The 27,827-nt window shown below is 46.7% G+C and overlaps 1 protein-coding gene across 1 annotated transcript; it reads right to left on the reverse strand.

Moving 5' to 3' along the window:
- Positions 1-27,624, reverse strand: CHMP5 (charged multivesicular body protein 5; the record flags this gene model as incomplete). Its single annotated transcript, XM_068131654.2, is given in 7 exon segments — positions 1-113; positions 240-348; positions 10,106-10,177; positions 13,959-14,052; positions 18,075-18,121; positions 18,970-19,074; positions 27,338-27,624. Coding segments are annotated over 7 exon segments (609 nt in total), but the record flags the coding sequence as incomplete, so codon positions are not given.
- Between the last annotated feature and the right edge of the window lie 203 nt (positions 27,625-27,827).

A 27,827-nucleotide genomic window follows, 5' to 3' on the forward strand; every position in this document is an offset into this window, starting at 1 on the left:
CTTGTTAACGTTCTTGTGTTCTGGTAGACTTTCTGGCGCAGATGGGGCAGCGGCGGCTTCATCCAGGAAGGACGAATCCTCATCCAACATCTCATCGCCAAGAGCAGCAAGTTCTGTGCAGGGGAACGCAGACTCACTGAGGATAGAATCTCCCGTCTCAGGCCGTACTAACAAGCTGTTTCACCACTGACAAAATGCAGGTTTACGAGCTCTCGTACTATATTCTAGCCAGGGCCTACCTGCTTCCAGGTCGTCATCGTCAACCTCTGGCATACCATAGCTGCGGCCAAGTGTTTCCTGAATCTCATTGGCATCCTCCATCATGTCCTCCATTTCATCCTGTATATTCTGCAACAAAAACATCCGTTGTGTGCCATTTACAAACAATATTGTGTGAAAGATAAAACAGATAAATATGCTCATCATGGAATTATCAACTCTGAAAGAGGAAAAAACAAGGATACAGAAGGAAATCAAGATACAGGTCACTCGGCCTATCAATCCATTTTCATTTCAGCATTCCCCACAAGCTAGGAATCCAACACTACCACTGTATCCCCCTCCGCCATGGAATTATTCAAGTACTCCGCCATGAAATACTCAGCCTTTTCCTTTTTCTCTTCTTCTTCTCCTAACGACACAACAGATAAACGTTACCACTTGACAGGATACACATATGCAAAACATTGGGACATTCCAAACTTGGAGACATCAAAACTCAATCACACCTGGCTATTCATCATCATCATTATTTTCATGGCCATGCATCATTGCGAGCAGCATAGTTATTCCGCTGATATACAGTGCCCCCTGTAGGTTAGGGCAGGAATTTGGCATTTCGCCAGGGTGCCAGCGATAGGTCGTCTACTATTCATGAAGGATAAAGTGGGGTCTTAAACATCCACCAACTAATGCTAGCAGACAAGACACCCACTTTAAGGCCCATCCAATAGATGGCACACACTGATGTGTCACCGAGGTATGCGAAACAACAGGATGACAACTTATAACTGGGCTGAGCTTCAAAAACAATCTAGACAGATGTGAATGTGCATACCTCGACACAATTACCATCCCACCTGGCTAAAAGTAAAGCTACCTACCATTCCTGACAATATAACAACTAATATCCCAAATCTAAAACTATCGACCAAACCAAACAATATCCCTGTGCCCATTTTCCCCCCTTGCTCCGAAGTATTTGTCAAATCCAAATTCAACTTATCTATTCCTGCTGCTACCACCTTCTCTGGAAGACCATCCTGTGCATCAACTCTCGAAGGTTGGAGAAGAGGCAAAGCAGGGGTATTTTAATTTTCACTCTCCAACTACATCCACTGGTCTATCACTGTCATTCTCATCAATGTAATAATCTCATCAATAAGTAGACAGCACAGTGCCAGGTAGCTAGTACTAGATACAGGGGATAAGCAGATTGCACAGTGCCCGGTAGTTAGTACTAGATACAGGGGATAAGCAGATTGCACAGTGCCCGGTAGTTAGTACTAGATACAGGGGATAAGCAGATTGCACAGTGCCAGTAATCGAGTACTAGATACAGGGGATAAACAGATTGCACAGTGCCAGGTAGCTAGTACTAGATACAGGGGATAAGCAGATTGCACAGTGCCAGTAATCGAGTACTAGATACAGGGGATAAGCAGATTGCACAGTGCCCGGTAGTTAGTACTAGATACAGGGGATAAACAGATTGCACAGTGCCAGGTATCGAGTACTAGATACAGGGGATAAGCAGATTGCACAGTGCCCGGTAGTTAGTACTAGATACAGGGGATAAGCAGATTGCACAGTGCCAGGTTTCGAGTACTAGATACAGGGGATAAGCAGATTGCACAGAGCCAGGTATCTAGTACTAGATACAGGGGATAAGCAGATTGCACAGTGCCCGGTAGTTAGTACTAGATACAGGGGATAAGCAGATTACACAGTGCCAGGTATCTAGTACTAGATACAGGGGATAAGCAGATTGCACAGAGCCAGGTATCGAGTACTAGATACAGGGGATAAGCAGATTGCACAGTGCCCGGTAGTTAGTACTAGATACAGGGGATAAGCAGATTGCACAGTGCCCGGTAGTTAGTACTAGATACAGGGGATAAGCAGATTGCACAGTGCCAGGTATCGAGTACTAGATACAGGGGATAAGCAGATTGCACAGTGCCCGGTAGTTAGTACTAGATACAGGGGATAAGCAGATTGCACAGTGCCAGGTTTCGAGTACTAGATACAGGGGATAAGCAGATTGCACAGAGCCAGGTATCTAGTACTAGATACAGGGGATAAGCAGATTGCACAGTGCCCGGTAGTTAGTACTAGATACAGGGGATAAGCAGATTACACAGTGCCAGGTATCTAGTACTAGATACAGGGGATAAGCAGATTACACAGTGCCAGGTATCTAGTACTAGATACAGGGGATAAGCAGATTGCACAGTGCCAGGTATGGAGTACTAGATACAGCAGATAAGCAGATTGCACAGTGCCAGGTAGTTAGTAATAGATACAGGGGATAAGCAGATTGCACAGTGCCAGGTATCTAGTACTAGATACAGGGGTTAAGCAGATTGCACAGTGCCAGGTAGTTAGTAATAGATACAGGGTATAAGCAGATTGCACAGTGCCAGGTAGTTAGTAATAGATACAGGGGATAAGCAGATTGCACAGTGCCAGGTAGTTAGTAATAGATACAGGGTATAAGCAGATTGCACAGTGCCAGGTAGTTAGTAATAGATACAGGGGATAAGCAGATTGCACAGTGCCAGGTATCTAGTACTAGATACAGGGGTTAAGCAGATTGCACAGTGCCAGGTAGTTAGTAATAGATACAGGGGATAAGCAGATTGCACAGTGCCAGGTAGTTAGTAATAGATACAGGGTATAAGCAGATTGCACAGTGCCAGGTAGTTAGTACTAGATACAGGGGATAAGCAGATTGCACAGTGCCAGGTAGTTAGTAATAGATACAGGGTATAAGCAGATTGCACAGTGTCAACAACAACAACAACAACAACAACATGCATTTTAAGGCCATTTTTCCTGCAAGAGCGGGGGTTGGCCTTGCGGTCCCCATTTCAATCTTCTCCATTTTGCCCTATTTTCTGCATCTCTCCTTGTTAACCCCCTTGCCCGCATTTCTTCTTCCACCATCTTTAGCCAAGTCTTTCTCGGTCTTCCCCGTCCTCTACTTCCTTCTACATTCATTTCCATCACTCTTCTCAACCAGTCACTTTCATCCTTCCTCAACACATAACCAAACCATCTCAAACTGTTTCTCTTCACAGCATCAATCATCGGCTCTATTCCCATAATCTTTCGCAATTCATCATTTGTCTTCCTCTCTCTCAACGATACTCCGCACATCCACAGAACCATTCGCATTTCCACCCTTTCCAGCCTCCGTTGCTGCTCTACGTTCATTACCCATGTCTCGCTCCCATAAATCATAACACTTCTCACACATGCAGCATACACCTTTCCCTTCAGCTTCAAAGACACTCTCCTCCTCGTCAGCACGCCACTCAGTTCCCGAAACTTCTTCCAGGCACATCTCACTCCAGCAACAGTTGCCGAGTCTGATCCACCTTCTCCATTCAGCATGTCTCCGAGGTAACAAAATGTTTTCACACTTTCCAGCTTCACGCCGTCTCTAAGATCCAACTCAACCTTTCCTCCATCTGCAGCTCCCTCTGTGCACATCTTACACTTGAATGTAGCTGCCACACTGGTTAATGACCCTCTCAAACCACTACATTTTTGATGAACCCACTCAGCGCACATTGTACATTGAATGGAGTTCACTCCGACACCCTTCCTGCACGCACACAGCACGTGGCCACTTCCCAGTTCTTTCCACCTCACCACATGCTTTACCACTTGCCATCACCATCGTTTTTCCGATATTCACCTTCAGACCTTTTGTCTCCATACATTCCTTCCACTTGTTCATCTTCTCCTTCAGTCCATCCATACTTTCTGCAATCAACACCAGATCATCTGCACACAACTCCCACGGTAAACCCTCCTTTACGTTCTGAGCCAGCACCTCCATCACAGCTACAAATAATAGTGGACGTAGTACCGACGCCTGATGCACTCCCACCTCACCTCAAACTCACCACTGTTCCCTTCCTTCGTCCTTACAGCTGTACGCACTCTTTTGTACATTGCCATCACTACTCTGATCAACCATTCCTCCACTCCTAACTTCCTCAATGCCCATGTCACTACTTCACGTGGAACCCGATGGAATGCTTTCTCCAGATCAACAAACCCAAGAAACAACTTCTTCCTCTTCTCCATGTACTTCTCCTGCAACTGCCTCACAATAAAAAGCGCATCTGTCGTTCCTCTTCCTGACATAAATCCAAACTGCATTTCGTCAATCTTCACTTTCTTCCTTATCCTCCTCTCCAACACCCTTTCCAATACCTTCATTCCATGCTCCAATAACGTTATCGCTCGATACGAGCCACAGTCCAGAGGGTCACCTTTCCCCTTGTATAGAGGGACGAGGGTACTCAGTTCCCAAACCATTGGAATGCGGCCTTCTTTCGCCACCAGATTGCAGATCTCTGTCATTCTCTTCACACCCCAACTTCCTGCTGCCTTCAACATATCTCCCACAAGTCCCGCCGGCCCTCCCGCTTTTCTACTCTTCATTGCTTTTATCGCTTCCTCAACTTCCTTCTCGGTTATCTTCTCTGCCAGTCCTAAAACTGGGTTACTCTCTATGTTGCCATCCCATTCATTCTCTGCATTCAACAGTATTTCCATATATCTCTTCCATCTTCCTTTAATTCCATCTGGGTCCGCAAGGATCTTCTTTCCAACTTCATCATCCCACCACCATGTTTCTGAGTGCCTCGGTGGTCCTTTTGTCCATCCACATACCTCACCAACGGCTCCCAACAGACTATCTTTCATTGACATCCAACCACTTTCAAGCTCAACCACATCATCCTCTGCCATACTCAGCCTCTCGTTTAATGCCTCCCTTACTGTCACCTCATTCAACCTCCACACCTTCGTTCTCGGTTGGCACTTCACCCGCCGAGCTCTCCTCGCACCTTTCACCCTTATGTCGCAGACAACCAAGTGGTGCTGTGAAACAGCCTCCTCCCCCGGGATCACATTTTTGCACAGTGTCAGGTAGCTAGTAATAGATACAGGGGATAAGCATACAGCACAGTGCCAGGTAGCCAGTGATATTCTTCGGTAAAATGCCAGGGTGTGGGTTGGTGAGAGTGTGGGATGGGGTGGTGAGGGCGTGGGGTGGTGAGGGGCATGGGGTGGTGAGGGGCGTGGGGTGGTGAGGGGCGTGGGGTGGTGAGGGGCGTGGGGTGGTGAGGGGCGTGGGGCGGTGAGGCGGCGAGGGGCGTGGGGCGGTGAGGGGCGTGGGGCGGTGAGGGGCGTGGGGCGGTGAGGGGCGTGGGGCGGTGAGGGGCGTGGGGCGGTGAGGGGCGTGGGGCGGTGAGGGCGTGGGTCGGTGAGGGCGTGGGGCGGTGAGGGCGTGGGGCGGTGAGGGCGTGGGGCGGTGAGGGCGTGGGGCGGTGAGGGCGTGGGGCGGTGAGGGCGTGGGGCGGTGAAGGCGTGGGGCGGTGAGGGGCGTGGGGCGGTGAGGGGCGTGGGGCGGTGAGGGGCGTGGGGCGGTGAGGGGCGTGGGGCGGTGAGGGCGTGGGTCGGTGAGGGCGTGGGGCGGTGAGGGCGTGGGGCGGTGAGGGCGTGGGTCGGTGAGGGCGTGGGGCGGTGAGGGCGTGGGGCGGTGAGGGCGTGGGGCGGTGAGGGCGTGGGGCGGTGAGGGCGTGGGGCGGTGAAGGCGTGGGGCGGTGAGGGCGTGGGTCGGTGAGGGCGTGGGGCGGTGAGGGCGTGGGGCGGTGAGGGCGTGGGGCGGTGAGGGCGTGGGGCGGTGAGGGCGTGGGGCGGTGAGGGCGTGGGGCGGTGAGGGCGTGGGTCGGTGAGGGCGTGGGGCGGTGAGGGCGTGGGGCGGTGAGGGCGTGGGGCGGTGAGGGCGTGGGGCGGTGAGGGCGTGGGGCGGTGAGGGCGTGGGGCGGTGAAGGCGTGGGGTGGTGAGGGGCGTGGGGTGGTGAGGCGGTGAAGAGCGTGGGGCGGTGAGGAGCGTGGGGCGGTGAGGGGCGTGGGGCGGTGAGGGCGTGGGTCGGTGAGGGCGTGGGGCGGTGAGGGCATGGGGCGGTGAGGGCGTGGGGCGGTGAGGGCGTGGGGCGGTGAGGGTGTGGGGCGGTGAAGGCGTGGGGTGGTGAGGGCGTCGGTTGTTGAGGGCGTCGGTTGTTGAGGGCGTCGGTTGTTGAGGGCGTCGGTTGTTGAGGGCGTCGGTTGTTGAGGGCGTCGGTTGTTGAGGGCGTCGGTTGTTGAGGGCGTCGGTTGTTGAGGACGTGGGGTGGTGAGGATGTGGGGTGGTGAGGATGTGGGGTGGTGAGGATGTGGGGTGGAGAGGAAAGGGTGTCGAGTGGCGAGGGCATGGGTTGGTGAGGGCATTGAGGGTGGGTGGTGGTGAGGATGTGGGGTGGAGAGGAGAGAGTGTGGAGAGGGCTATGGCAAGTGGGGATGAGCAAGCAAGCAAAGGAGAGGGCAGGCGATGGTGAGGTTAGGACCTAGTACTGGGGCAACATCAGACAGGGGGAAAGGGATGGGGCTTAGGTGCAGGTGAGGATGTGAAAATAGGTTGGAATGAGGTTAGGAAGATGGTTGTGTTTGTCTATGTTCACATGGATACCCATGAAACTTTGACACAGGAATAGGCCATTTTGCCCATCAAGCCTGTGCTGCATCAACACCACATTAATTCATTCCAACAGTCTTTCAACTTAAATTTACTGAAGGGTAGGGAATGGGGGTAGATTGGGGATGAGAACATTGGGGCCGGCACAGACGTCACCAGGGTGATATATATTATTTCCAAATTATTTTAATTTTTTTGGAGACCGAGGGCTGAGGGTGCGGACTGATCAAATAATATATCAAAGGGAGGAACAAAGTGCTCCTCCCTTTTATACAAGGGATCGTTTCTCTGTATGCAGCTTTAACATGGGCATTGAAAATTTGTTTCTCAGCTTCTACTAGTACATCTACAATATAAGGGAACCGTTGGTCCGTGTGTGTCTGTCCGTGTGTCGCTATTTTTCTCAGAGATGGCTGAACGGATCTTCGTCAAACGTTGAGAGGTTCATCAGTGAGTGCCTGGGAGTGTTTTAGGCAAAAAACAAAACAAAAAAAAAGTTCGTTTTTTTGGATTTTAAAAAACTCGCTCGAGAGTGCCTAAACCTTTTTGATTAATGACAGTTACATACAAGTACACATTCGCAACATAAATAAATAAATAGCATCGCAAAGCGGGCGTAACCCCTCAGCCCATGCATGGTGAAAGGCACCTTCCTCTACTCAACCCCAACACACACTGCAAACATGGATTTAATCGGACAAGCCGTTCTGCTCGAAATTGACGGAAACCAATTTCAAGATGGCTACCGTGGCGGCCATATTGAAAATCGCAGCGCGCCCATTTTCGAAAGGAACCTTCCTCTACCGAACCCCAACACATACTGCAAAAACTGATTTAATCGGACAAGCCATTCTGCTCGAAATTGACGGAAACCAAAAGTTGACGGATGCCCGGACGACGCCCGTGACGACAATACCCCTTAGCCCAATTTGGGCTGAGGGGTGAAAACAATCACCAGACATTTGAACACAAATAATAAAACAATTCCGGAAGTGGTTGAACTTGGTGGTAAGGCTTCTTCTTTTTCCTGAATGTCGTCATATTTAACTCAGAAACGTGATGAACAGTGCATTCATCAGCATATATTCAACAAAAAGGTAAAATTATGATTTGACATTTGTGATGGATTCTGATTTGGATGCAATTGCTTTTCCATTATATTTGCCCTCATTTCAAATACTAGGGCGTGCCCGTACTATATATATATCTAAAATTATATCCCCCCCCCTCTATTTACATGAAATGGTTTGGTCCATTCGCAAAGCCAAAGCGAACGGCTTGCGAGTACGGTGACAATCCCCCCCCTCTATTTACATGAAATGGTTTGGTCCAAAGCGAACGGCTTGCGAGTACGGTGACAATCCCCCCCCTCTATTTACATGAAATGGTTTGGTCCAAAGCGAACGGCTTGCGAGTACGGTGACAATCCCCCCCCTCTATTTACATGAAATGGTTTGGTCCAAAGCGAACGGCTTGCGGAGTTTGGTAAAGAAATCGCCATAGCGTGCACAAACGCGCAGGAAAGCGAAAGAATCGCAAATTAGTTTTAATTAGTTTTAAAACATAGTTTAACGCCAACATAGCGGCAACATAGTTTGCCAACGTGAAATAAATGAATACGCTCTCAAATGTGCCGTCCGAGGCAGAGTCTGTTCGCCACGTTCGGCACACGTGATAACTCGCTGCTCTCTGATTGGTTGAATCGTTTTTTGGACATAGCTCGGTAACTACTTGTCCGATTAATATGAAACCTTGAAAAGGCACATCCTCGGGTCCCCAGCAATATACCTGGCAAGTTTCAAGTATATCGGACCCGTGGTTGTCGAGAAACAGCGGTCACAGACACACAGACATACAGACATACAGAGATTACTGGAATTATAGATAGATGTTAATATTTCTTTTTCACATGAACAAGGCCGGGTACTCCAGCTACAAACACTTATACACTTTACTCGGGGTACAAATACAAATACAACTTTGCCTGGGGGGTAACATAGGCTATGTGGCCGTGGCCTCATGCGGGGGTGTGGGGGACCGGGAGAGGGGCGCAAATTCTCTATGGAAATGTGTATCGTGTAGTGCCACCTAGTGATGGTGGCAGAGGGTATTACAATTTCTCTTTTACCTGCGCAACACTGAGGTTATGAAGCACTCTATGCATGGGAAAATTTTTCCTCCTTCCCTTCCCTCCCCCGCCCCCCCCCCCCCCATCCCGCAAAACAGAGGGGCCTGTCAAAGCTAACCCATCCCCAAAAGATGTATATGTAGTATATTTTCGTCAACCTCTGGTTATATTTACTATATCATTATTATTATTACGAAAACGATACGACTGAAACGATACACAACTGTATTGAGAAGCCTGGGCTTAATTTGTCCAAAACGGCCCAAAGGTGAGGCATAAAGCCTTAGGCCTATACGTACCGTATTGTTGCAAGAGACGTAACGCCGATGCTTTCGATATTTCATGATAAATTTAACAATCAGTTTGTTTGCGTTTCACACTGAATGAAAAACGTAAAGGTAGAGCATGGCGATTGTGATATATGACAGGTATGTTCGGCCTGAACGAAAATGGAATCAAATGCCGGAGTGTGGACAGTCGGCCTCCGTACCGCCGTAATGACATCAGACGTAATCACATCACCCTGTCATGTGACCAGATCCTCAGTTCTGATTGATATACGTTTGAGGGGACAAACAGACAGAAGGACAAACACTGTTCTAGGCTGCTTTGCTCTATGGGCTACGCCGTAAAAAAAAATTCTAATGTGCTGGCTCAATGGCCTAATGGATAAAGCATCAGACTCCCAAGCTGGGGATTGTGGGTTTGAATCCCATCTGGAGGTTGAATATTTTTCCCCTTATTTTTTCAAGTCTTTTATATTCTCTTGAATAAAGTCTTGTACGATGAACAAATGCATTTTGTTAGTATTTAAAATGTATCTTGGGTAAAATACCAGGGGCATAGAAAAGGCCCCTTTATGTGGGTGCCATGTATGTGCCATGTGGCAAAGTATAGAAAAGAAGGGACATTCAAAAAATCTCGTGTGCATGCTGGACTACCCTTGTGTTCTGAGGAGAAACCAAGTAATGCTCTAGAAAAGTTCATATATAGGGGTGCCCTACATCTGGCAAATAAAATACATTTACTTCTTCATGCAGGAGTATGAATCAAGTTGGCACCCTTTTATAGGAACGTTTCTAGAGCATTACTTTATATGAACGTTTCTAGATTTCGCCCACTGCATGCCGTCAACCCACCCTCACGTACGCTTAAGGTTATAGACTTACCTGCATTGCCCTCTTTTCAATCTGTGAAAAATATCATCACACCATTCTCACCTCAATATCATCGATCTTTACTTGTTTGTAGGCTTTCTTCATGTCCTTCACCCCGATTTTCATTGCATCGACCTGAAAACCCAAACACAGCACCAGGACCGATGAAGGCATTGCAGAGGCAACAAATCGCTGAACTACACGAGACATAAACTGCACAATCTATTGTGGCTAATAAATCATTCAATTCCCAGAGTAGATTCTGCACCCACTGTCACTTACACAGCATGATGTCCAATTGGTGAGAGGAATGCACCAATAATCCAGATGTTGTATTCATAAACAGAGGGTTTGAGCACACGTTACTAAAGCACTGTGCCATGTACTGCAACAAACTATCAAGTAATGATCGAGGACAAACTCCATACTAAAGGTATGTCCAACATGTATGTATGTAAAAAAAAAAAAAAAAAAAAAAAAAAAAAAATGTATATGTATGTGTATGTTTATATAAATATATGTATATGTGTATGTGTATTTATGTATTGTTAATGTCCGGCTTCCTTCTTGTCACTACAGTGCAGTAATTGGTCTCTATTTTGATTACAATTGCTATTATAAGGGGTGAGGGGGTAGGGGAGGGGCAGGGAGGAGGGGGGAGGGGGAAGGGGGAAGGAGGACACTTATCCAACGAAGATATTCTAGTTTTGTAATTTTAATTAATTTTCTGAAATTTGTAGAATTTGTTTTTCACTTGGAAGTTGTGGGTTACGATGTGTAAATAAAGGTGGAAAAAGTCTGATTTAATGCATTTGAATTCCAGGAAATAAGGTCATAAAAGGTGAATTTTTTAAAAGGGGGTGTAGACTTTCTATGTGCATATATGCATATGTGCATAATAAGACATAAGACATAAGTATAACATAAGAACATATATAACATAATATATGTTACCCTGGTGTTGGCTTAGCGGTTAGGATGCTGGCTTGGGATCCGAGGATCCTGGGTTTGAATCCCGGTCAATCGCTGAATTAACGCCAGGGGGGTTGACTCAGCCTGTCATCCTTCCGAGGTCGGCAAATTGAGTACCAGTTCACTGGTAATTCCCTGTGTGTGGCAAGAGGTGACTAACAGGGTTGGCGGCAGGAAGGGCATCCGGCCATAAAACATTGCTTCAAAAAGGGGACCACGGTGCCCGAAAAAGGCCAACCCCTGCTCTGCGGGGAAAAATGGCCTCTAAAGGTGGTTCTTCTTATAACATAATATATGTTAATATAGTAATATAACACAGTCATTCATATTATTTGGCCGGAGTCATCATCGTCTCTGTCCTCATCACTTTCCAATTCAGGCTGCACATAATCAGCCTCTACTTCAATCTGGTTGCCGCAGTTTTGCAGTCGACACATCTGAGTACATTTCGGACCATTGGCAATGCAGGGACGCCTTTTGCATCACATGAACACGCGCAGTCACATTTCATCAGCTCCGGCACTTCTGTGGGAGCAGGTGACCCAGTCATCCACCAGATTACATGATTTCCTTCGTCATCAGTGCTCCATCCATGGTTAGTAGGACTTGATATATCAGGTTCACACTGGAGACAGCCTCGGGATATCCCGGTTTGATAGTTCGCACGCTGAGCATGCCAAGACAAGCAATCAAAGCATGGACGCAGTTGTGTAGAGTTAACTTCGCCCCTCTTGGTGGAGAAGAGCTGATATCGACATCCATTGATATCACTCGATGTACCCCTGGATACAAACATAAGACTGGAGATAAGACTGGAGCTTCCGAAGAAGATGTGGTGAGATATCCCATGACTGGCCAAGATCACTGAAACACTGTCGTGCAATTTCCTTCATCATTTTAGGGCTCCTATGTTACCCTTACCAACGAAGGCACCAACAGTGTCACACCCCGTAAACACGTGAAGACCAACTCGAGCTGTGCACACATCATCACAGAGTTTGATTGCTACTTTATTGATGTCAATGTATTTCTGGTGATTCTGTGTTCCAACCTTCTGATCCAACGAGCATGGAATAGCATGGCTGAAGCCAAGGGCGAGCACAAGGATGTCTTTATCCTCAGCCGTGATAACTGCTTTGTAGCTAGCTTTTGCCACATGCGCTGCATGCAACAGAACGTGGATGTCAGCTTCTTCTTGTGTTGTGTTGAGCTCATCAATTTCTTCCCAATTGCCCTGAAGCAGCGATCTTCACATGTGGCGAATATAATCTTTCCACCCAGCGCCGCATCTCCTTATTCTGGCTTCTTCCATTCTTCAACTCGAAATTTGATGAAGCTGGTTTTCTTGAATGGAATGCACGCAAACTTTCTCCATTGATGGATTGTGTGACCCACGGCTATGTTCTTGAATTGCAGGGTCTGTGTTGCGCCCTGGTTACACCTCTCTGCATTCCTGATCGACATTTCTCGATATACATCAAAGACAACATCGATTCTCTGACGTCCGTGCCCTCCATCAAAAGGACATTTCATGCTGTGCAAGTTCAGAAAATGTCTGGTCGTCTCCACTCATCCATTGGATCAGGCATCAATGACACAGGGAGAAGGAGTAGAGATAGATTTGGCTGCACTTACATTTTAATGATTGTTTTTCCAAACTTGGCTTTGTTGGTTTTTCGCAGAGAACAATCGGGTATCGGCAAGGCCCAAGGAATAGGGCCAGGGCCAAAAGGGTGTGCTGTCACTTCTTGCAGATCCAATTTTTGGCTTTGATCAGTGAGTACCTTGTGACCAAATACGTTTCTACCTGCTTGCACAATGACCTCAGTGCCGGTTGCTTCCCCCAATTGTTTCTTCTTTGTCAGTGACGAGAATGTTTTTAGGTCCAGCTTGGTGATCTTGTCATGGAATTTGACCATGGGAGGATTGCTATCAAGACTTCTGTTTGAGCTCCTGGTATTCTTTCTTTCTTTTTGAATACATTTTTCAACGTTGGATGGAACTTGTCTCCCAGTTGAAATGCTGAAAAGATCATGTGGATCCCCACTTAATGGATTTATCCACCCGAGCTCCAGAATGTTAATTAAGGACTCGGTATCTGTGTGATCCTTTTGAATCCTGGTTGAATGGAGATCTGAATGAATAAACATATTGTCAGTTTGATGCACCATGTTCAGCAGTCACATAGTACAGCTTGACGGCTGCAGGGTTTAGAATGAACCCTTTCGTACCACCAGGAGTTTGGGTGTCCATAATTACAGTTTCCTCTGTTGCTTAATCTGCTGGGATCTTTCCAAATAGATTATGGGACTCACATTACACGGAATATTTTCATATTTGGTTGTAGTATTTTTTTACTGACATTTCCCCCCCTTTTTTTTTCAAAAATTCAGAAAAAAGGAATAGATTGAAAAATCTTCTTAATACAATATTTGCGTATGCGCCTTCTGAGTAACACATCCAAAAAAAAAGTACATCGGATGAAAATTGGGGCATTCGATAGATAGATGTTCCATAGACCCCCTTTATTGGTGGCCATCTTGAATTGGCAGCCATTTGGTTAAGCTACTCATTTGCAAATGTTATCACCTCAAAATAATATTTCCACAACTATACGAACAAGGTGTTGTGACTTAGAATTTGCCACCTCAAATGGTACCGATTCTAGAAGGTACCGGTACCGACCGATGATACAGTGAATGGTTTTGAATACCGGTACCACAACCATAAAATTTATTGAGGGACTGTTTATGAAATCCAGAAGGAAATACGAATTCCCATGGGGGTACCAAACCTAGTGCACACCCACCCTCTTTCCACATTGCTAAACATCACCTCACTTCCCAAATCTTATAGTGGTACCTTAAACCACCCAACCAATTCCACCCCAAGAATACCTAAGAGCTGCATTTATAAAGAGGTTTAAAGAAAGTATTGGAACTACCGTAGACTTCGTGTCCTTCATAGTCTGGATGGTGTAGTTTGCTTGTTCCATGTTGAACGATTGCTGCATCAAGGACTCACGTTGGTTGTCATACCTGGGTGACAGCATAATTATCAGAACCCTCAAAACCTTGTGCATGCACTTTTCAAACACAACAACTGAGCTGTATCTATACCGGTAACTGGAGCGAACCCCGCTGTGGTGATATGTAGGATGTGAGTATCACCAGCGATTAGTCATTATCTTGTGGAAGAATTTTAAACGAACACTCACATTAACTAACTAACTAACCAACTAACCAACTAAATAACTAACTAACTAACTAACTAACTAACTAACTAACTAACTGACACACACACACACACACACACACACACACACACACACACACACACACACACACACACACACACACACACACACACACACACACACACACACACACACACACACACACACACACACACACACACACGTAAAATAAGTAAAGCAACGAAGAGAGGCTATGCTATGTTTTGTTGAAATGGGTTCGTGTGTTGAGAGCAGTTGAAAATGTTGAAACAGTCGTGCCGCCGGCGAAGGGGTGGGGTGAAGGCCAGCTCTGCGGGGAGTGTTGTGGGAGATCTGTGGAGCTGGAATCACAACAACCTTTGTACTGAATTGTGAAATGCAAACATCTCGCTGGCGACATTTGCTGTATTATTAATATGAAGTTTATATGTTCCACCTTGAATGTTAACGAAATAGTATACCATTTTAAATGGATGTGGATTTAAATGAAGAAGGGGCTAAATATTAATTGTATTTTGGTTAATAAAATGGTTTTAAAACTGAATATATGTAGACCCTCGGCCCCCACTATTCGTGAGGGACACGTTCCTGGAAAATCCGCGAATAGCGAAACCCGCGAATAGCAAGGCATTGTTTCGATGGAAAAAGGGGGGATAGTTTCCCCGAGTCACGAAAATCCACGAATAGAGTGGACCAAACCGTGAATGGCGAGACAAAACCCGCAAATGTCGACTAAAATCCACGAAGGTCGATGAAAATCCTGTGAATGTATGCCGCGGCATTGCTTCAATGGGAAAAAGTGGGATACACGTTATAGATTCCCGGTGGTTCCCAATTCAGAGGAAATTTTGTAAAGTTTAAAATCTTTTTGACTACAAATGCACATGATTACAGTTTCACAAAAAATGCGTATAAAAAACAAAAAAAAAACCGACAACACCAGGTACAGTACCATTTCCAATTTATTGAAGGAATGCGCTTACAGTTTATTAAAAGTGCTTAACGATACCGTACCGTGAAAGTAAAAAAAACACAACACCATCATGTACCGTTTAAATTTTTATTTTACAAACAGACGCAACTTTCAAATGTTGATGATGATGGTGATGATGATGGTGACGAATTAAATCCCATGAATTCCTCGAACACTGAGGATTACCCAAATGATAGTCCTGCAACGTCGTGCACCGAAGGAGAGGCAGCAGTTGAGGGTGTTGTTGAGGACACTGGTGAGGACACTGAGAGGGCGGCAGGTGAGGAGGTTGCTGGTGGTGTTGAGGTAGAGGGAGCAGGGTGAAAGAAATGGGTAATGGAGAGCTGCCCGACAGATTGCCACAGGTTGCGATGCAGCTCTTTATAGGAGAGAAGCAAATCATCCAAGCCCCTCTTGAACTTGAGGTACCTCTCCATGACTGGGCCAGCATCTACCAACTTGTCAACAAGCACACACATGCCATGTAGCAACTCACCCAGGAACTGGACTGTGAGGTTAGACCTCGGCACCTCTTCCTCATCACTGCCCGCCCTACTCCTCCTCAGAAACAGTTATAATGGCCTCCAACTCCTTCTTGGTGAGGTTGTCGCCATGTGAGGCAATGAGATCCTCCAACTCCTCAGGCTGCATGTCATCAAATCCTTCTCCTCCCAACTGCTGTGCCAACTCAACAATGACATGCCTCTCCTCAGTTATCGGGAAAGCCAGTAATGTTTCTAACTGTCTGTGGCCACAGGTTGTGCCAGCACACGTTGATCGAGCTTTTAGCTCTTTCACGAGTCTCGATGTCATATTCAATCCCCCCCCCCCCCCCCAAAAAAAAAAACCATGTGTTTCAGCATGAGGTCCCCCTTTGTGTTTGCACAGAGGAGAAGAGATACCCGGTCCTTGGCAGCCTTGAATCCCGATGCTGTCTCCTCGCGCTTTGAGATGAAAGTTCTCGTGTGCATCTTTTTCCAGAAGAGGTCAGTCTCATCAGCGTTGAATGAACACCTGCTCTGAGAGGTATCCCTTCTCTTTGATCAGCCTTGCAAGTCGAGCAGGGAACGCTTTTGCCACATCGTGGTCCACGGAGGCATGCTCCCCTGAGAGCTTCACATTTTTGAGACAGTACCACTCCTTGACATGATGGAACCATCCCCTGCTTGCAGTGAATGGAGTCACGCTGCTTGTACCATCAGCGCTCGGCACATCACTCATGCTGGCACCAGACAGATCGTAAAATTGTTTGGCCTTTTTGCGAAAGAGATGTCCACTCAAAGGCATATTCTTCTGCATGTTGTCCTCGATCCATATACTGAGAGCCTTCTCCATCCTTTCTATGTGGATATCCCAGACATGGGTGACCACCTTCGTACTCGATACAGCGTTCGTTCGCTGAAATACTGTCATGAATCGCCTTCTCGTTCTTCCGTATGTCGCGAACGGTGGATTCGTTGACTCCATAATGCCTGCCCACAGAGGCCGCACTCTCTCTCCTCTCGAAAGCCGGTCGAGCAGCTCCACTTTCTGGCTAAGGCTCATCACTTTCCTCTGCCTCTTGGTAGTCGACGCATCTCCAGCACTGGTCTTGCGCTTGGGAGCCATTATTGAACGACGAGCAGAGCAAGAGTCAAAAACACAGGTCAAAGCAACGGGATGAGAACAATGATTGAGATCGAGGACACAGTCTGTTTATGTAGGAATGCGAGCATTGTGGGTAGTTGCGGGAGGTACTCTAATCGGGTGATGCCATATTGAGCCGATCTGCTAATTTCAATAATAGATTTAATGAAGCATTTACATTCTATAATTCGCCGGAGGATGACCTGTTGTTGTTTATGATGGAACATCCCCCGAAGCGTTTTCATTGTGTAACATCTCTGATGATGCTTTACCGTAAATTGCAAACTGTAATCGATTTAATGAAGCGTTTGCATTCTATATTTCGCAGGGTTGACTTGTTTACACATCTGGTATGGTATCCCACGAAGCTCGCTTATAATGTGGCTAAAATTCGTACCCACGAAAGCCATGAAAACACAAAGCACACAGCAGTGAATGTATGGTGCGGTACTGTACTGTATAAGCAGGTCATGCTCGCGGCTCTTATGAGAAGTTTTTTTGCGTACGTACGTCCAGCTGCTTTTTTCATGGCTGGTAAAAGATGGGTTTTATAAATGTGTCAAGCTAACGGCTGTACAGTACCGTACAGTACAGTACAGTACAAGCAGGTCATGTTCGCGGCTTGTATAAGATGTTTTTTTTGCGCACGTCCACCTGCTTTATGCATGGCTGGTGAAATATGAGTTTTATAAATGTGTCAAGATCGCGGCTGTATAGTACAGTACTGTATATGCAGGTCATGCTCACGGCTCGTAGAAGATTTTTTTTTGCGTACGTCTAGCCGATTTATGCATCGCTGGTGGAAGATGGGTTTTATAAATGTGTCAAGCTAGCGGCTCGTGAAATTTTTTTTTGCGCCCCTGAAAAACCGCGAATTCGCAGAACACGCCCGTGAATAGAAAAACCCCGCAAACTTGTGGGACATTTTCCCGCGAATAGAGAAACGTGTCGCATTTTATCAACTGCGAATACGCAGATTCCGTGAATAGCGGAACCGCAAATAGCAGGGTCCGACTGTATATGCTGTTAATTAGAATTTCACATTGAGATGTTGGGGTTTTTTTCTACAACAAATTCTACTTCAAATATAGTCATTTCACAAGTATGACTCTCATTTAAAAATAAATGTTAAAATTCATTTGTTCTACAACTTCATTGCCATCTCTTACATATGCCATTTTGAGCATCTTTAAAGGTGGACATGAACTACACAGGCATTTACTCACATTTTCTTTTGCTTCAGAACACGCATGGCTTTCTGTTTGACCATGTTCTGTGGAAATAAAAATGAAAAAAAGAGATTCACCATGCACTGAACTGAAAAATGTGTTTGGAAGAAGAGGCTGCATATTTTGTAGAATAATGTTACATGAATAAAGTTTGCCAACGGTGCTGTATCACTTATGTAGGGTGGGGTGACCAAACTTTTGGGATGACCCTCGTACAGTTTATGCATTATAAGGATCTATACTCCCCTTTGATTAATCTTAAATGTTTAAATGCAATTCGATTTGAACATCCCAAAGCTGTGCCGTTTACTACACCCAATTTGTTGAGAATGTCAGACCAACCATTTGATGCATGCTCGTTGTCCAAGTTTACATACTTAAGGGAGCTGCAAACCTTTAACTAAAAAGGTTTAATTAAACTTAATTAATAAGAAGCGTATTTATCTTTTGTCCAACCAGTTCAACCTACGTTCTTTCACGTCGAGTGTGTCCCGCATAAGAGGGAAGAAGAAGAACTCCTTTACCGCCCTGGTCAGAGACATCTGTACTACAGGATTGTGATTAACATGACAAGTATTTCATTGAAAGGTTGAGAAATAAATGGTGCACAACTTCATAAATGTAGCAAAAGTTGTGCCAACAAGGAATGCACTCGAATCATCTTTTGTGGATACCTGAAAATAGTGGAAATGAATGGGTTGGAACTCTGCGGGTTGTTTATGTCTATTAAAGAGGGTCGAAAAGTGAAATTAAAAAATAAAAAGAAGCAGCCCTGATTCATACTTTGCTTCCAAGGGGAATATTTGTAGTCAACTCGAGAAAAACGACGACAAAACAAAAAGGAAGAAAATAATTTCAAAACAAGAAAGTCAAGTGATACGGAGGTTCTTACCTTAGCTGGACCATCCCTCATCTTCGCCATCTGATCTTTATACTTCTTAAGCTCAATATCGAGCCTGGAAATCTTTTTCTCTATGGACTCACCACGACTGTCAACCTGCAAGCACATGGAAAACAGCACAAAGTCGTGAAAATCAAACAAAACTGATGCCTCTGTACCGTCAAACGACCGAGGGTCAACGCAGTCCATCAGGTGTTCAGACGGCTAAGCTATCCTCAGGCATGACCCATGAACACATCTTCCAGAAACATTTTGTTTTCAGCTAACAAACCAGTATTCATTTTAGTAATACATGCAGTTATTCATCAAAAAACAATATTAATAATCGGTTATATGCTCTCAGGGATCATACGTTATGTGTTCTTTTGTAAAATCATATAAATGTAAAATTGATCATACTATCATGTTCACCGGGGGATTAAGATTCCTCAAGGTGACGGTTGGCAGATCGAGCTTTAACTCCGAGGCGTTTACTCATACAATGGCGGCTCTTCTTTACACGCGCAGGAGCGGAGGTTAGCGAAGCTCTTACCTGAACGGATTCCACTGGAGCATCCTCGAACCACGACAATTACACAAGACAGGCACGGAATTAAAATTCAACAAATAAATGGGTTTAATGAAAATAATGCCAGGGACAAGAAATGCACGGCAAAACTAAATTCCTAAATTGGGGCACCCCATACAGACTCGTATACAACACAAGGGAAAAACGAAAGTGAAGAATAAATGTGTTTGTGTGAGCGGCCCCCAAACTCCGTCGGCCCTTGAACGGATCCACGAGTCCGTGCGCGGGAAAGCACGCCTTGGCGCGCCGCCAGCCACCAAGCGCGAAGTGAGCAGGCCCAAGCTCCCCTCTCGTCATCCGCTCCACAAAGCACCCCAGTCTCTCCAGCTCACTCGGCATGACACACGGCCGTCACGAAACCACGAACCAAGAGCGTCAGAGTCCACGAGCTGCGACCGCCCACCATGCAGCCAGTACCAAGAGAAAGGAGAATGCAACTTTTCGCTTTAACTCAGGACACAAACAGGGAGAGTAAGTGTGACTGCTCGTTGTCAAACCCCGGACCAAGAGGATAAGACGTGCGTCTGCACGCTATGCCTGCCACAAGTCAAGAGAAGGACGTGCGACTGCCTCCCAAGAACACCAAGAACCGAGAGAGGGTGAAATGCTGGGACATGTCCTTTTTACTCCTGGTGCTCGAACGTTCTCTGATGACGTCCGCGTGCGCTCCAATCAGCGAGTGCCATCACAGCAGTCCATGGCCCCGACCAATCACCAACCCCCGGGGCAGGGCCCCACGGCCACTCTCGCTGTCCCCGGTGATGACCTGGCTGGCGGCATCAGCGGCAGCGCTCAAATGTCTGAATCCAGGTGGCTTTTATTTAGTGTTCATTTTAGGTGTGGGGTGTATGGCTGGTGTGGTGTGTGTCATAAGGAACGAGGGAAAACCCACAGAGGCAACTATACACAGGGAATATTAACCTAATTAACATAGCTCCACCTCTCGCCATGAAGACAAATATACGACCTTACCGGACAAACAGAGGTGACTGAAGTACATCAAGGTGGCTTACACAACATTCGGAGCATGGTAATCTATACAATAGCTCGGCTTCACGCTGTTGAAACCAAATCTTTCAGAATCATTGGAATCTCCCGCGATGAAGCTATCTCCGAGGGCCTTTCACTCGCTCACCACAGGCAGGTTGGTGGTCTTTCTGTCTTCTACAGACTCCTCTCCGGCCATGCTCCCCCAGCTCTCTCTGTGCTCTGTCCCCTAAATATTCCTACAGGTCACAAAATATCTGCCAGCAACCCTCTTATGGTTAAACTGCCAAAATCAAGACTCTCTATTCACCTTCACTCCTTCATTCCTCTTTTTCCCCATCTCTGGAACAAACTCCCCCACTCCCTTCAATCCCACTCCACCCTCCAGGTCTTTAAAACAGCTATTCGCCACCATCGCTTATCTTCCCCCATCCACAACCTTGATCTTTTCTACCCCCGCTAATTCACCCCAGATCCACTTTTTTGAAATACCAACTTCTTTCCTGGCAGTCTTTGCAGTGTCCTTGTGTTTTATACTTCTCCCACCCCCCCCCCCTCCCCTTCCCATGCCTCCTCCCCCCAAGCCCTCTCCCTCCCACGGATGTCCCGATGTCCCTGCTCTCAAATGTTGTGTTTGTGTGCTTCCCCATCTTGTCTACCGCTCCCCTTATTATATGTTCTATGTGTCCGTTTGATTTTTTTGTGTGATTAATGTTAGCTTTTTCATGAGCCTCGATCTTGTATACAAATATATATACAGTGAAACCTTGACTTACGAGTTTAATTCGTTCTGTGACCGAGCTCGTAACTCAATTTGCTCGTTTCTCAAATTAAATTTCCCCATTAAAATGCATTGAAATGCTATTAATCCGTTCCAGCCCCCAAAAAACCACACCAATTTTTTTTGTTACGTGTTTTTAAATTAGAAAAATGTACTTTATAAATAACAAATAATGTATAAACAAGCACGACCTCGTATATACTGTACATAATAAGCGGCGTTACGCGCGCTGCTTGTAAACAAGGAGGAAGCGGACAACGCGGTAATTTGTAAGAGTCTTTATTCAAGAGCTCACTGTAACACTAGCGCGCTCCGGGCTGCGCGCCCGGTGTATATCCTGAGGCCACGCCTACCCCTCGGCGTGGCCACCGCCCACTTGGTGCGCGGAATGATGTCACCACGCCAGTGAGCTTCCGTGTCCGCCACAATGCAAAGAAATAAACTGGTTTTATTAAGTGTATTTACCTTGAAGATCAGACGAAGATGCTGGCGGAGGTGGAGGAGATGACTTTTGCCTTTTTCGCCACACTTTCCTCGCTTTCACTTGCAGGGCGTTTCAATAAAAACCTGTCCAACGAGGTTTGTTTCTTCCTCCCTTTCAAAATGTTTCGATCGTACTGCTACGATCGTACTGCCTCGCCAAGTCGACAACACGCACACCTCGCTCATGTTTTTCGACGATTGCGTGTTTTATATCCAAGCACATCATCCTCTTCTTCTTCTCAGTACTGCCCTTGGCACTCAATTTCTTAGGACCCATGGTTAAAACTAAGAAATTTTCCAAAATAACCAACATGCGAAAACAAAGCAGCAGCGATATACGGCAGAGATGCTTGCACGGCAAGATAACCACGTGACCGGAACGCTCGTTGGGCCACCTAGTGGCGGGTGGCGTAAGCTCGTAACTCAGATCTCGGCTCGCATCTCAAAGCAAAAAACCACCCGAGCGACGGCTCGTATCTCGGAAAACTCGTAAGTTGGTGCACTCGTAAGTCAAGGTTTCACTGTATATATATTCTATCTGGACTAAGGTATTTCATTGCCCACACGCCACAAACGTAAAAATACGTTAAGTTGTAAAATCCAATTCTCATTAAGTCATGCATAATACAGCGCCATAAAGGCCTAGCCTAGCACTAGATGCAACACCATAATGACATCAGAGACATAACACTGTCTTACCACACTGCAATCTTACTAAATCCGGCATTCAGCCCGTCACCTACAGACGTCAGATAGAGTAACATATAAGGGTTATGATGTTCAACTGCCGTCAGTAAAGCAACGGGATGAGTTGTGCTGTGGGCCGGAATGAGGTGCACGTCCGTTGATCACAGCCTAGTGCTAGATGTAATGCTGTAACGACGTCAATGCGAAAAGAGTGTTAAGAGACAGAGGGACGGACGGACAGAGAAATCTGGCTCCTTTAATACAGAGATAACAGAAATAACTTGAAGCCCTTTATAGCAAATGCAGTGAAGAAAACGAGAACGGCACTCTTCAATGTCGCGACGTCAACCGATATGCCTCCACCCTCATTCATCATTATAATACTTGCTCCACATTAGATTCAAGTCCCTTCAGTTTTTTTCTAGTATCACATGTTTACCTGACTTGACCTCTGACCTTTGAAGTCAAAATATAATCAGTTCATCTTTACATCATAATATGTACTTACACCAAGTTTGTTCAAAATCCAATCACTGGTTCCCAAGTTAGCACAGTAACAGAATTTTTAACCAAACGGGACATCTGGCCCTTGATTTCTTGACGCTAAAATCGAATCCGTTTATCTTTACATTGTAGCGGCTACCGCTGGGTTTTCACAATCGCCTTGCACCTATCAAGGACGCGGAGCGATCACCATGCCGGGCTCGTCCAGGACGCCCGGGCAGGCCCGCGCTCAACTTGCCAGGCCTCGGTCGGGACGCCCGGGCATGCCCGGGCAGGCTCGCCCTCAACTTGCCAGGCCGCAGCCAGGACGCTGGGCCACGCCCCCTCTCGCCTTTCCTGGGCAAATGCTCCGGGATAATATGTATATATATTGCTGCCCGATAAACGGGCTTTTCAGAGTGCCTGAGTGTTTGGTTTGATTAAAGCAACTCGGATGAATTCCAGCTTTTTGTCGCGTCCATTCTTCCGATCGACGTGGGAGCCCCAGCTCCTTCAACATCATTATAAATACTTGTACTAATTTTGACATAATTACTCGTACCTTCAGCTGTTCTTAAGTTATCACGGTAACGAAAACCTATCACTGTCCAGGGTGCCGATTCGTTCGATATACATACTGTACTACAAAGCAACCTTAGCACATGAGAAAGGAAGGGCTGGCTTGCATTGCCGCTTTGTGCGGGAGGGGAGAAATGGAGGCTAGAGCGAAAGCTACCACTGACAATGGAAGTTTCCACCAGGAGCTTTGCGGGAACCGAGAACCGACCGAGCATCCTCCGTCATGCGAAGTCCTTCCTTGGCACACCTGAGCTCCTCACCACATACAAGGCTTTCATCCGCAGCTCAATGGAGTACTGCTCTCCCCTCTGGGCTGGTGCTCCTGCCTCACACCTAGCTCGTCTTCACGCTGTTGAAACCAAAGCGTTCAGAATCATTGGAATCTCCCGCGATGACGCTATCTCTGAGGGCCTTTCACTTACTCACCGCAGGCAGGTTGGTGGTCTTTCCGTCTTCTACCGACTCCTCTCCGGCCTTGCTCCCCCAGCTCTCTCTGGGCTCTGTCCCCCAAATATTCCTGCAGGTCGCACAAGATCTGCCTGCAACCCTCTTATGGTTAAACTGCCAAAATCTAGGCTCTCTGCTCACCTTCACTCTTTCATTCCTCTTTTCTCCCGCCTATGGAACAAACTCCCACACTCTCTTCAATCCCTCTCCTCCCTCCAGGTCTTTAAAACAGCTGCTCACCACCATCTCTTATCTTCCCCCATCCAAAACCTTGATCTTTGCTGTCCATGGCACGGATAATGTGTGGTGGGTTTAACACTTCACGGATGTACAAAGTATGAGTTGGGGTTGAGGTGACATGGTACGGATAATGTGTGGTGGGTTTAACACTAAACGGACATGCCAAATACGAGTTGGGTTGGGAGGACATGGCACGGATAATGTGTGGCGGGTTTAAGACTTCACGGATGTACAGGGTATGAGTTGGGGTTGGGGCGACATGGCACAGATAATGTGTGGTGGGTTTAAGACTTCACAGATGTACAAGGTATGAGTTGGAGTTGGGGCGACATGGCACGGATAATGTGTGGTGGGTTTAAGACTTCACAGATGTACAAAGTATGAGTTGGGGTGGGTCGACATGGCACGGATAATGTGTGGTGGGTTTAAGACTTCACGGATGTACAAGGTATGAGTTGGGGTAGGTCGACATGGCACGGATAATGTGTGGTGGGTTTAAGACTTCACGGATGTACAAAGTATGAGTTTGGGTGGGGCGACAGGGCACGGATAATGAGTGGTGGGTTTAACACTTCACGGATGTACAAAGTATGAGTTGGGGTAGGTCGACATGGCACGGATAATGTGTGGTGGGTTTAAGACTTCACGGATGTACAAAGTTTGAGTTGGGGTTGGGGCGACATGGTACGGATAATGTATGGTGGGTTTAAGACTAAACGGACATACCAAGTATGAGTTGGGGTTGGGGCGACACGGCACGGATAGTGTGTGGTGGTTTTAAGACTTCACGGACGTACCAAGTACGAGTTGGCTTGGGGCGACATTGCACGGATAGTGTGTGGTGGGTTTAAGACTAAACGGACATACCAAGTACGAGTTGGGGTTGGGGCGACGTTGCAGCTTCAAACCGCCACCCCTAGCTACGTCACTGACCAATCATCATCCTTCAAGCGGTGGTTTTATTCCATTCACGTGCATGGAATGAACGCATTCATACAAACCAATAACTACTGAAAACTAGATGGTATTCATGGAATACTTACCCTGCGCAGTCAACTTGTTGCGAGCCAAGTCTTCCGTTTTTGAACATTATTTTTCTTTGATCCAATATGGCCGCCAGACCACGTCAGCGATGACATCATAAATTTATACTCTAATATAATTGTTGCATAGATCACGTTCAATACATTTCAAACTGATTAGACTAAGCGTTGTCCCTGTCGAATTATGACGTCATAATTATGGCACCAACGACGTCATTGTTAACAACATCTATTCCCCATATGGAGTTCTTTACAATGAGCCATGTTTCAATTAATTTCCCATGCAGCGGTTTTGGACACATAGAGGTGCAACATTTTTTTCAGTTTTCCTAAGATGGCGCCTGTACCACATGACCTATGAACCACCATTAGAGACCATTTTTCGGGCACCTTGGTCCCCTTTTTGAAGCAATGTTTTATGGCCGGATGCCCTTGATGCCACCAACCCTGTTAGTTGCCTCTTGCGTACACGCAGGCAATTACCAGTGAACTGGAACTTAGTTTGCCGACCTTGGAAGGATGACAGGCTGAGTCAACCCCCCTGGTGTTAATTAAGCGATCGACCGGGATTCGAACCCAGGATCCGAGGATCCTAAGCCGGCACCCTAACCGCTAAGCCAACACCAGGCTATTACCACATGACCTACGACGTCATGATAATCATTAAAATATTTTACAGGAGGAGGCCCTCCTATGGTAACAATTTCATGTCAATCGGACCAACGGTTGCCGAGAAAATGAATTTTTAAAATGTAGACACATACGGCACATGTACGTACGTAGATGAATGCTTAACCCAGCTTTACGCTTCGCGAGTGCAGAGTAACGAACCAACGAGGTAGTTCAGATCTGGCACCAAGGACCATGAAGTGTTTGCCAAAACAAACTGAGTTGGCAGATTACAGTGAAAAACCGAAGACAAATAAACAGACAAGAAAGTGAACAGGTACACAGCAAGGTATGGCATTCAGACAGAGCCCAACCCGAACAGGTACACAGCAAGGTATGGCATTCAGACAGAGCCCAACCCGAACAGGTACACAGCAAGGTACGGCATTCAGACAGAGCCCAGCTTGAAACAGGTACACAGCAAGGTACGGCATTCAGAAAGAGCCCAACCCGAACAGGTACACAGCAAGGTATGGCATTCAGACAGAGCCCAGCTGGAAACAGGTACACAGCAAGGTACGGCATTCAGACAGAGCCCAACCCGAACAGGTACACAGCAAGGTATGGCATTCAGACAGAGCCCAGCCCAAAACAGGTACACAGCAAGGTACGGCATTCAGACAGAGCCCAATCTGAACAGGTACACAGCAAGGTACGGCATCCAGACAAGAGCCCAATCCGAACAGGTACACAGCAAGGAATGGCATTCAGACAAAGCCCAGCTTGAAACAGGTACACAGCAACCAAGGTATGGCATTCAGACAAAGCCCAACCCGAACAGGTACACAGCAAGGTACGGCATCCAGACAAGAGCCCAATCCGAACAGTTACACAGCAAGGTACAGCATTCAGACAGAGCCCAGCCCAAAACAGGTACACAGCAAGGCATGGTATTCAGACAGAGCCCAGCCCAAAACAGGTACACAGCAAGGCACGGCATTCAGACAGAGCCCAGCTTGAAAGAAACAGGTACACAGCAAGGTACGGCATTCAGACAAAGCCCAACCCGAACAGGTACACAGCAAGGTACGGCATTCAGACAGAGCCCAGCCCAAAACAGGCACACAGCAAGGTACGACATTCGACAGAGCCCAGCTTGAAAGAAACAGGTACACAGCAAGGTACGGCATTCAGACAAAGCCCAACCCGAACAGGTACACAGCAAGGCACGGCATTCAGACAGAGCCCAACCCAAAACAGGTACACAGCAAGGTACGGCATTCAGACAGAGCCCAACCCGAACAGGTACACAGCAAGGCACGGCATTCAGACAGAGCCCAGCCCAAAACAGGTACACAGCAAGGTACGGCATTCAGACAGAGCCCAAACAAGGACAGGATGACACCTCCAATCTCCATGTCCATGGTAAAGGGTTCGACGCCGGGAACCCACGTTCGAGATGCAGTCCGTGAGGTTCGGAGGAGGTACTTTCGGTTTGCCTTTGCCAAATATTCGATTCATGTTGGACGGAGCACGAAATACCAGGAAGGAGCACGAAATACCAGGAAGGAGCACGAAATCCTCGAATAGAAAACCGACGAATCACGATAAAGTGGACGTCATGTGACGGGTCATGTTTTCTTTGTCCCAACTTCCTCTTCCTTCATCAACAATACTGGATCATGTGTCTAAGAACATGTGCACCTATGACTTTAACGTTATAATACATTCGTGCATCTGTTATAAAATTGGGTACTAAACGGAGAAGAAAAAAACTTCAGAGAAGCACTTCTACTGCCACCTACTTCGTCATGGCCGACATGACGACATCAAACACTGCTGCGAAACAACTGAAAACAAGAGAACAATAAATTAATCATTATAAAAGTAATAACAACTAGAAAGCATATAAAGATTCAAAGTACGTCCGCGTCCGTTTATA

Source organism: Myxine glutinosa, chromosome 12 (genome assembly GCF_964187855.1).
Source record: "Myxine glutinosa chromosome 12, kmMyxGlut1.1, whole genome shotgun sequence".
NCBI lineage: Eukaryota > Metazoa > Chordata > Myxini > Myxiniformes > Myxinidae > Myxine > Myxine glutinosa.